Here is an 11,918-nt window from a genome sequence, read left to right as displayed (position 1 = left end):
ATGGCCTGGCCAAGATCAACCAAAGCCAACTCCCCGGAAAGTACAAAGTTTGGTGTTACCAGGCCATACTGTACCAAAGGGTGATGTGGCCACTGAAGATGAGCGAAATCCCCTCATCAGTGGTAAACAAGATGGACGGGCTGGCAAACTCGTTCATCAGGAAGTGGCTGGGTCTACCAAGATGCTTCTCGGAGGTAGGCCTCTTCGGGAGGAACATGCTACAACTACCACTGCGATCCATCAGCGTGGGATACAAGCAAGAGAAGGCTCGGCTGGTGCTGGAGCTGAGGGAAACCACTGACCAGCTGGTGAGAGCAGCGGGCACCCAGATAAGAACGGGAAGAAAGTGGAAAGCCCAAGAAGAGGTCAACATGGCAATCGGCAGGCTGAAGCACCGCGAGGTGGTCGGCAGAGTCCAGGAGGGTCGAGCAGGTCTTGGGAGGGGCGATATTCCCTTGTTCTGGTCAAAGGCTTCCAAAGAAGACCAGAAAGCCATGGTGGTGGCGGAAGTGGCAAGAACTGAGCACGAACGCCTTAACATCAAAGCGGTGTCCCAGGGCCAGCAAGGACATTGGACGTCATGGGAAGGTCTCACAAACAGGTCCATGTCATGGTCCGACCTATGGAAGATCCCCCAAGCTAGGCTCAGCTTCCTGATCAGAGCAACCTATGACACCTTGCCTTGTCCCCGAAACCCCCACCAATGGTTTGGTGCCGAAGAGACCTGTTCCCTTTGCAACACCAGCAACACAAGCCTCCAGCACATCCTGTCGGGCTGCACGACGGCATTGTCCCAAGGCCGCTACAGGTGGCGACATGACCAAGTACTGAAAAAGCTGGCAGAGGTGTCAGAGTCATGCAGAAAGGAGGCGAACAGTAGACCTTCCGCTCGAGGACGACATTCCATCCAGTTCGCGAGGGCTGGAGAGAGTGTCAGACCCTCCCGCCAGAGAGATACAGCAAGGCTCCTCTCACCGGGAAGTGAGTGGACCATGAGGGTCGACTTGGGAAAGCAGCTCCAGTTCCCCAGGGAGATAGTGGAAACATCCTCCTTGTGGAACTCACTGTACCATGGGAGGGAGGGGTGGAGGCTGCGTATGAGCGGAAGCGAGCCAAGTACTCTGATCTGGCGGCAGAGTGCAGGGAGGCGGGCTGGAAAGCCGTTATATGCCCTGTGGAAGCGGGGTGTAGGGGCTTCGTAGGTTCCTCAACCGCTCGCCTACTCCGCGACATGGGATGCACAGGAGCGAGGCATCGGAAAGCCATGAAAGAGCTGGCAGAGGAGGCAGAGAAAGGCAGCTTCTGGCTGTGGCTAAGGAGGAAGGAGAAGGGTTGGGGGGTAAACACCTAGGGCATCAGCAGGGGGTGGCAGGGAGAGATCCCTGCCATCGCTCCGCCACCACGAGACGTACTGGGGTTAAAGGAGCGAAACGTCGATGAGTGGTGGTCCCCAGCTGACGACCCGCTCAGGCTCACAGAAGTGTTCAGTGAGGTGTCACGGCACACCAGTACAAAAGGCACTGGAGGAGGTGAGTTAGGCAGTGATGTCCAGCAGGAAAACCAACACCTGTATCTTGATATAATAACTTTAATTTCATAACCACTGACTGTATACCCATTTGTATTATATCTGATATACTATAGCCGTCCTTCCACAAATAAAGGCAGAGGATCAAACAAATATGCACTTTGCTCGTTACCAAGGATTATTAAATGATAAAATAAGGTTTAAATGCAGCTGATTATATGCAGCAGCAAAATACTATAAAATATAAAAAGTAACCCTCATACCCAATTTTCAAAGGAAGAACAATTTAACAGAAAAACACCATTTAAATGTATTAATATGAAGCAATTTTCCTTATTGATGTGTTGTGTTTTTTTATAGGTTTTTTAGCTCTCGAATTTTGCACTGCACTGAATTGTGTTTCAGAATCAACAGAAATGTCCATAAATTTAATTAATAATTTCCTGGTTGAAAATAACCAGTACATCTACAGAACAAGTGTATTACAACCTAGCTAAAACAGCTTCGTGTGAAACCTTAAAAGATTTGAGTGCTTTCACAACACTTATTATCTCCAGTCTTACACAAGAGAGAATGATGTACTGCACCTGGCAACCCTTTTGAAAATATCTCAAAATAACCTCCCGCTGGATGGAGGGCAAAAGAGAAAAATACAATTTAGTTTCACTCGCCTCCAGGCGTCTTTAAAATAGCCCATGCTTCAATCAATAATTCCAATAACAAAGTGAGATTCTTTGTTTCCTTGGAATTCATTTCTGTATTCATATTTGTTCACACACACACAAAAAAAATTCTTCTAGTATAACTCGTTTCATACAGCGAATGTAATGTGTGTCACTGTAAATATTAAACTCCATGCAAACATCTTGATCTTAGTCACAACTCAAAATGTGTGGCGTTAAACATCTGTGACAGTTTAAAACACATCAACACAGCAGTCTGGTCTTCAATAACCATGAATTAGTGTAATGCTCTACACAGCTCCAGCTGGAAATGCATTGGTTAAATGTATTGTTTTTCAATAAACTACATTAATATGCTTCTTCAAGAACACAGTTTCCTTGGGAGTACCTCAGTAATAACTGAAGTAATTTCTTGCATGCAAATTTGATATCTATACTAATTTTATTTGCCATTTCATTACATCAATATAGCCTGAAACAACTTCATAATAAGATAAAAATGTCACTGCATATTTGATTGAACTGCCTTTCTAAATGCCGTATTGCAGCCTTGAGGTGGTTGAATTTATGATTGAGGTATGTTTGGCCGGTGTGTGCAAAGACATTTTTGGAGGAGCCACTAAATATTGTGTGAGACTGACATTGAGCGTAAGTCTTGATCAAACACTGCCCCCTGCAGGTGTATGTGTTAAACTGATCTGACTTTCACACGATCTTATGAAGTAAAAATAATTATGTGTGTATAACATTCCAGCTGAAAGAAAGAAAGAAAGAAAGAAAGAAAGAAGCTGGTGATTTTAGCGATGTTTGAAAAGGAGTAGTTCACCCAATAATTGCTGAAGATTTACTCACCCTAGCCTAGGCCATCCAAAATATAGATGATTTAATTTATTCATCAGGATAGATTTGGAGAAAATTAATACTTTACTCACCAATAGATCCTCTGCGGTGAATGGGTGCTCAAGAGTCATACATCTGATAAAAACATCAGAATAATTCACAAGAAATCAGCACAATTCCAGTCCACTAATCAATGTCTTGTGAAGTGAAAAGTTGCAAGAAACACATCCATTATTAAGGCGTAAAAAAAGGTCATTAATACATCTTCTATTGAAAAGTTCATCTCCTGTTGTCCTCTCACACCAAATTCCTAAAACATATTTTTAGAACTGTTTTGTAGTGTTTTTACGCAATATTATGGATAGAGAAGCTATAGCCGGAAGCAACGGGGTTAAGTTAGAAAAAAACATCTTAATGATGAATGTTTCTTATAAGCAAGCAGTTTTCCCCAACATAAGATGGTAAATGATGGAGTAATGTAGATTTTTTTGTAAATTACTGTGATGTTTTTATCAGATGTTTGGACTCTCAATCTAACTGATGGTACCCATTCACTGCAGAGGAAAAACTTGCTGCAGAGCAAGTGATACAATGCTAAATTTACTATTCCTCTAATGAACTCTGGCTTTAATCATATGATTTTGGCCCTACGGTCATCAATCAAACACAACTACTACATTAATAAAAAATAACCTTCCCAATTTCAAATATACTCTTTTCGTTCTGCACATCAGAAATAATAACAACGACAACAAAAAACGAATTGTAGATGTACAATCTTGCTCACAGTCTGTATCATCTTTATGTGAAAAATGAGTCTGCATTATACTAAAATTATATTTCACTGTCTGACATCACACTTCTTAGACCTATGATTCTTTATATGCTACTGATAGGAAAGCAAGGCTTTTTTTCCTTTTCCATATAATAAATGATAATAAATGTTATATATATTTATTTTATTTTTTTTCTCTGTAAACAATAATAGGCAGATGCTATTGAATACTAACAAGTACAAATAATTGTCTGGACATAGTCTTCCAAAAGGCAGGAAAACTAATTTGGTAATCACACTGGAGCAGTTCAGATCGTCATGTATCCTGCTTAAAAATAGAAAGCAGGCTATGCCTGATAATCTCATCCAAGTCACTTAGTTGGACTATCAAGGCCCTGCTTTTATGATGTGTTTCATTGTAAAGAACTTCCTTTTTATGACACGCACAGTTACTAAAGAGATTTTAAAGTCACTTCCAGTCCCTGATGATTCTTCATTGATTTCTTATAGACTAATTTGTAATAAATAATTACAAATAAGACAATAGTGAATTTACATGTAATAGCAGTTTGATAAGGAACAGTTACTAACCTGTAGTTCCATTCTCCAATTCCGAGCCCGCCATTGGTCAGTTAAATCCGGAAGTAAACACTGTAACTTGTTCGTCATCCAAAAACATCCGATTTAAAACACGAGCTCCACATTTCACGACAATTAACATAAACACTTTTTTTTAAATACTAAAACAGATTTATTATAGTAATACAAGTTAAAATATTAATCTTAAAATGTAGATAAGTGCTGGGAATATGGACAAACTAATCAGTACAAACGTGAAAATGAATGAATCGTTCATTTGAGTCGGATCTTTTCAATGAAACATGTTCATAAAGCCAAGCCAGTCTACTCTAATCCATCCATTACGAATTGTTCAAAGCAAGAAGGCAATACTTTTGCTTTTGGGGCGATAGAAGAAATATAACAAATAAAAAAGTACTGAAAATATGTTTACAACTTGTAACGTCTGGAGAACTATTATCAGACTTGAATGCAGGAATCGTGTAATGACGTTACGTCATGAAAAAAAATGTTTTTTTAAACGAAGTTTAAAAGTTCTAAATTGGATAATATTTATAAGCGAGACACAATAATGATTTATTAAAGGGATGTGAAGTTTGTTCTTTGGTTCCAACTTTTTTTACATGTTGCGTGAACTTTCACCTCAATTCCCATAGCCACGCATTTTCGTGTTGTTTTTTACAGGACAGTGACAACACTAACACGATCTTTAACCTTGAGTATGCATCGACTTTTGAGCTTTTAGGCATTTATTCCTCAACGAATCGCGTTTTGCACAGTGTTTGTTGCACACCATCTGTTGCAGCCTTATGGAAACTTATATCATCTTCACTAACCAAAGTCAAGGAAGGGATCGAATATTCAGGTCAGTGTCTCTTATCAAAGCTTATCATTCGTCAAATCTACAGCAATTTGAAATGATTAAGAAAATTACGAGCTAGACAATGTCTGAACATTTTGTTTGTTTTTTTGCTTGCTTGATTTAGAGCAACCCAATATGCATGTGCTTTGGCGAAATACCTTCAGAGAAATGAAGCGAAGAGAAAAGAGCTGGTGAAAAAGCTGCAATTTCTGGAGTCTAATATGAGTTCTGGGCGGAAGCGTAAGAATTAACATTTAATGTTACATAACAAAACAGTACAAAACAAAAGTTCGTTCATTTCTTTGACAGCATAAGTAGAGTTTATCTCAGATTGTGACATTTCTTATTTCTCTAGTAACTTAGTTATACGGTTCAATCAATGTAGAAACACTTAGTTAGAGATATTAGAGTATTAGCTACCCCTTGTGTTGTCTTGCTATTTTTATTTCTTCTTTTTCTTCTGTCCATTGTTTAACATCAAATGGGGTTTTGTCGCAAAATATAAAAAAAATATTATCGCACACCTCTACATAAAAAGTTACATAAAAAGAACATATAAGTATATCTTTATCCACATATGCTATGTTATACACACTACATTATACACACACATAAAACAATATCTACAGTCATGGCCAAAAGTTTTGGCAGTGACATAAATGTTGTGTTTTGCAAAGTTTACTGCTTCTGTATTTGTTTCTAGGCTATACTGAAAAACAATGATAATCATAAGTTTTAAAGGGGTCCTATGATGTGATTTTTCCTTTCTCTTTGGGGTGTTTCAAACTCTTGGTGCATAAATAAGATCTGTAAAGTTGCAACGACTGAAGTCTAAAATCCAAAGCGATATTCTTTATAAAAGTTGAGACTCATCCACACCTTCCTAAAACACCTCGTTTAAACGCCCCACATCTCTACGTAACTGTGTGGGAAGATTTGCATAACACCGGCCAAATGTTCACGCAAAGAAAGAAGGCATAACTTTTATTCTCACTGTAGTATTGTTGTTGCCGCCGCCACCATGTTGTGGAGATGCTTTGCGTTTCATTGTGAAAGCAAAACTACTTTGTTTGGCCTTCCAAAAAAGGATGATATCCGTTTGACACATTTCATAAAGGTGGGGCATAGAGGAGGAACAATAATGTACATTATGTAGAAAATAATGTGTTTTTTGAACCCTAAACCACATAAACACATTGCATTACACCAAATACACAATATGCTGTTCTTTTTAGCAACGTCATATGACCCCTTTAAAGGGTTTTATTGGCAACCAATTTAATGAGCCAATATTTACAGTGTTGACCCTTGTTCTTCATAACCTCTGCAATGCACTCTGGCATGCTGAATATTAGCTTTAGAGAGTTCAGTCTAATTTCAATCTAATGATCTTCAAGGCACTTTATCAGTCTTGCTTTGTGACACAGAGCTCCATCATGCTGGAAAATGCACGGATCATCACCAAATTGCTCATGGATCGTTGGGAGAAGTCACTCTTGCAGGTGGTTTTTTATCATTCTTTATTCATGGCAGTGTTTTTGGGCAGAATTATGAGAGAGCCCACTCCCTTGGTTGAAAAGCAACCCCACACATGGATTGTCTCAAGATGCTTCACTGTTGTTATGTCACAGGACTCATGGTAGCATTCATCTTTTCTCCTCCGAACAATCAATTTTCCAGATGTCCCAAACAGTCAGAAGAGAGCTTCATCAGAGAAAATAACTTTGCACCAGTCTTCTGCTGTCCAATCCTTGTACTTCCTGCAGAATTTCAGTCTGTCCTTGAAGTTTTTCTTGGAGAGAAGTGGCTTCTTTGGTGTTCTTCTTGACACCAGGTTGTTGTCCAAAAGTCTTGGCCTCACTGTGCATGCAGATGCTCTCACACCAACCTGCTGCCATTCCTGAACAAGCTCTGCACTGCTGGAGACACGACTCCGTAGCTGACTCCACAGGAGGAGATGGTCCTGGTTTTTGCTGGACACTCTGGGATGTCCGGAAGACCTCTTCACTGCAGTCGAAACTCTCTCCTTGAAGTTCTTGATGATTCGGTAACTGGCAAACTTACTACACCACAGGCCTAAACTTGATTTTAATGGGTCATGAACTGATTAGATTTTTAATTTTGACTGTTCTCTGAGGTCCACTTATGTTATCAAGATTTTAACATAAGTCATTTTAGAAGTAATAAGCTATTTTCTGTCTTGACCCGCTCAGTCCCCCCCACCCTCATTAGAACGCTCTGTTTCAATAGGCGTGCTGAATGCTATGATTGGCTAACAATGCTTTCAGGTGCAATATTCTTTTTAGCACTTTCCTTGCATATGAGGCCATTTTGATGCAAAGAGATGATGGTTGGATGTGTTTCTCTGGAGGTAACCATTGCTAACAAGAACACAGTGATTGGAAGCTCTTCTTCCCTCCATCACTCTGCTCTTATAATCTGTTTAGTATGATAATGTTTTCACCTGACTAGTACTCCTTCACACTTTCACATGTGCTGCTGGTATGATTAGTCAATTAATGTGTTAGCTGGTTATTTTGTCTCAGGATAAAAAAAAACAGTGACTTCTTTGTGTGTGTGTGTGTGTGAAAAGTTCTTTATTATGGCCAATGAAACTTTTAGCAATTATTTAAAATGCACCTGATCACTGCACAATAATCTAGAAACAATGTGAATAAACAACACAAAAGCAGCAAACTCTGCAAAACACAAAATCTATGCCACTGCCAAAACTTCTAAACTGGGCATTTACCAAACAAATGCAGGGGTGGTGGGCTTCTGTGGCCTCGTTTCTTCTCTTTTAGGTATATTGTCAGTTTTGAGGCCCAGCCTCAAAATCAAGCCATGATTTAGGGAATGAGGAACATCCAAAATATCTAGAAAATTTCTAACAAATGTTTCGATTTCATTTTAGTGTGGAATTAGGCTACTATTAAGCTTACTTTTGTAAAGTTATCAACTTAATTGTATAAAGTAGAGAGGAGAACAGCACATAACCATAATGCAGCAGTGCACCTGCAGGGCTTTTCTGCACAACATAATATTATTATTATTATTAAGTAATAGCATCATTTAGATAAGATTTTGCATTGTGGGTTTGATCACATGCTGTGTTCACGCTTTCATTAAATAGAGTGCCTTGCTGTATCTGTTGTTGTATTATGGCAGCCCTGGTGAAATAGTACACCTGTATATTATGCAGTATTTAGTAGTTTTAATAGGGATTATATCACTTTGGTACTGACGATATTGAGATGAGGGTACACAAACACATTTTGGAACTTTCTAACAAAAGGATGCTCTCTGTGATGGCAGATGCTCAACTTTCTGAAATATGTGCTTAATATTCAGTCTCTTCTACACGGAAAACCATCTGTGAAATTAGATATTCTATCTACCTCATTCTGACAGATCCCATAGTTATTTTATTTTAGTTGCCAGACAGAGTTTTGTCAGTTGTTATTTCCAATTTTGGTTTAGCATGACAAAATAACTTATAAGATTCTGATTCCACATAATTGGTTGTCAGTACAAAGTGCTTTAAAGGGGTAGTTCACCCAGATAGCAAAATTATGTAATTAAAGAGTAACTAAACCCTAAACCAACTTTTTTTAGTTAATGATCTATAAGAATGGGGCTTTATTAGTGCTGTTTATTGTTTCAGGTAACTTTTTTGACATTTGAGTATAAAGTGTTTTAATTCTATAATATATGGTGTAAAAACGTCTGAGTGCTGCCCTCTTCAGGTTGAACGGTGGCTACTGCAGTTGATTTTTCCTATTGGATGTTGCGGTGGCAAGTGACGTAAGCAGTTTCCAGCTCACCACGCCCCCTGGTACGAGCTACCACGCCCTTGGCAGTATAAAACCATCTTGTTCCGTCAAAATCACTGTAGGAAATAATGATCAAGGACGGAGATATTTGTTTAATTTTCCAAGGAGAACTGGACTGGAAAGACGAGTTTAAATAAAATTGAGTAAGCTAGAGTGAGACAACAGATGGCAGTAATGCAACGCTTTGGATGTCAACTGCCATAAAAATCCAATGAAGAAGAAGAAGAAAATCACTGTAGTGAGTCAGGAGTTGGAATTGCGAGTATTGAAACGATCAGGATAGACTATTATAGCATCTATTTAGCATATCAATTATATAGTTATTTAGATCTTCAAGTTAGCGTAGATTTATCTGTATTTAGTACAGTGGTCAGGATGGTACGTAGGTGTGTTGCTGGTTGTGACAGCACTGCTGGATTGCATAGTTTTCCAGCAGACTTTAAAATTAGGCGCCAGTGGTTGCATGCACTTGGCCTGGAAGACTGTGAGTTCCCGCCTAGAGCTGGAGTGTGCAAACTGCATTTTACACGGGGTTGCTTCTCCAACGCAATGGAGGTGGAGATGGGCTTCTCCACACAGCTCGCGCTGAAAAGCGACGTGATGCGGGAGTTAAGACCGCAGTTTGAGCCAGTTGCTCGAATTGATATGAACAGACACCTCGACATCCTCCACTTCAGGTGAAGGTAGGTGAGAAAAGTTCTCTACTTCAAATGATCGCTCTGTTGCAAAGCTACTTGCGTCATTACAGTCACTCTCCATTTTAGCATCTCTGACAGCAGCTGTCAATCAATCCGTCACTGCGGGTCTCATGTTCACGCCGCTCTCGCTCAGCCCCGCCCTCGGTTCGTCCCCTCTATCTCCGCTGTGATCTGCCCACTTTTCAGCATTTTTCAAATATTGTCAGTGGGTGGAGTCAGGCTCTGACCAGGGCTTTAGTTACACTTTAATAACTTACCCTCATGTTGTTTCAAACCCGTAAAACCTCCGTTTACCTTTGGAACACAGTTTAAGATATTTTAGATTTAGTCCGAGAGCTCTCAGTCCCTCCATTGAAGCTGTGTGTACGGTATACTGTTCATGTCCAGAAAGGTAAGAAAAACATCATCAAAGTAGTCCATGTGACATCAGAGGGTCGGTTAGAATTTTTTCAAGCATCGAAAATACATTTTGGTCCAAAAATAGCAAAAACGACGACTTTATTCAGCATTGTCTTGTCTTCCGTGTCTGTTGTGAGAGAGAGTTCAAAACAAAGCAGTCTGGATATCCAATTCGCGAACGAATCATTCAGTTCACCAAATCGAACTGAATCGTTTTAAACGGTTCGCATCTCTAATACGCAATAATCCACAAATGACTTAAGCTGTTAACTTTTTTAATGTGGCTGACACTCCCTCTGAGTTCAAACAAACCAATATCCCGGAGTAATGCATGCACTCAAACAGTACACTGACTGAACTGCTGTGAAGAGAGAACTGAAGATGAACGCCGAGCCGAGCCAGATAATGACTCGTTCACGAGTCAAGAACCGGTTGCATCAGTTTTCGGATCACCAGTAGTTCTTTCGGACAGTTCGATTCAATAAACCGGTTGAAGAAAACGGTTCACCGATTCTTTTGCGCTCGACGTAATGGCGTCATTTGCGATGATTGCCCTTGATTCGAGCCTTTGGTTTACCCACGCTCATAACACTAGCACAGAATCAGTTCAGAATCAATCACCAAAAGAATCAGTTCGGTTCAGGCGCTCTGTGTGTCAGTTTGCTTCACGCTGAATCACACATGCGCAGTATCATCAGCTCCTCGGTTCTCGAATCGGACGCGTCTGACAGAAACGGTTCTTGTCTCATGAATGAGTCAATGTTTTGTTCGTTATCTGGCTCGGCTCGGTGTTCATCTTCAGTTCTCTCTTCACAGCAGTTCAGTCAGTGTACTGTTTGAGTACATGAATTACTCCGGGATATTGGTTTGTTTGAACTCAGAGGGAGTGTCAGCAACATTAAAAAAAGTTAACAGCTTAAGTCATTTGTGGATTAATGCGTATTAGAGATGCGAACCGTTTAAAACGATTCAGTTCGATTTGGTGAACTGAATGATTCGTTCAAGAACCGGATATCCAGACTGCTTTGTTGTGAACTCTCTCTCACAACAGACACGGAAGAGAAGACAATGCTGAATAAAGTCGTAGTTTTTGCTATTTTTGGACCAAAATGTATTTTCGATGCTTCAAAAAATTCTAACTGACCCTCTGATGTCACATGGACTACTTTGATGATGTTTTTCTTACCTTTCTGGACATGGACAGTAGACCATACACACAGCTTCAATGGAGGGACTGAGAGCTCTCGGGACTAAATCTAAAATATCGTAAACTGTGTTCCAAAGATAAACGGAGGTCTTACGGGTTTGAAACAACATGAGAGTAAGTTATTAATTACATAATTTTGCTATCTGGGTGAACTAACCCTTTAAGAACAAACTGTGAACTTTAATAAATTAATTTTAACAGTTGAAAAGGTTTGGTTTGTTTCTCACTTGTCTTCTAAGATAGAATTTCAACAGTTTGTCCTCACATAACACATTCAAATTGGCATCATTTATTGACACAAACACTCCTTATGGATCCACTACATGGATTTGTGATGGTTTAGTTTTAAAATCACTATCCCACAGGCCTAAACTAGATTTAGAGTAACACATACCTGCGTGAATCGCCATAGACATAAACTTGGAGAAGTAGTTCCGGCTAGAATGTTCTTCCGCAGGATGCGTGCAGTTCTCTAGAGCGACAAAATGTACATAGTGTTGCGTTAAGGTGATAA

At 39.8% G+C, this 11,918-nt stretch overlaps 1 protein-coding gene across 1 annotated transcript; it reads left to right on the top strand.

Moving 5' to 3' along the window:
* Window positions 1–5,033: 5,033 nt before the first annotated feature.
* LOC132101811 (peroxisomal membrane protein 11A-like) lies at window positions 5,034–8,308 on the top strand. Its single transcript, XM_059507031.1, has 3 exons — window positions 5,034–5,270; window positions 5,392–5,516; window positions 7,961–8,308. The coding sequence occupies exons 1-3, from the start codon at window positions 5,215–5,217 to the stop codon at window positions 8,113–8,115; spliced, it is 336 nt and encodes a 111-aa protein (XP_059363014.1). The 5' UTR covers window positions 5,034–5,214; the 3' UTR covers window positions 8,116–8,308.
* The last annotated feature ends 3,610 nt before the right edge of the window (window positions 8,309–11,918 follow it).

Source organism: Carassius carassius, chromosome 23 (assembly GCF_963082965.1).
Source record: "Carassius carassius chromosome 23, fCarCar2.1, whole genome shotgun sequence".
NCBI lineage: Eukaryota > Metazoa > Chordata > Actinopteri > Cypriniformes > Cyprinidae > Carassius > Carassius carassius.
This window is presented reverse-complemented; position numbering and strand designations above follow the sequence as displayed.

Bases quoted from the DNA above. Each gene is read 5' to 3' on its own strand.
- LOC132101811 (XM_059507031.1), top strand. From the start codon at position 5,215: ATGGAAACTTATATCATCTTCACTAACCAAAGTCAAGGAAGGGATCGA. The intron at 5,271-5,391 runs GTCAGTGTCTCT...TGCTTGATTTAG, and splicing joins GGAAGGGATCGAATATTCAG to AGCAACCCAATATGCATGTG. The intron at 5,517-7,960 runs AACATTTAATGT...ACACAAAAGCAG, and splicing joins TGGGCGGAAGCGTAAGAATT to CAAACTCTGCAAAACACAAA.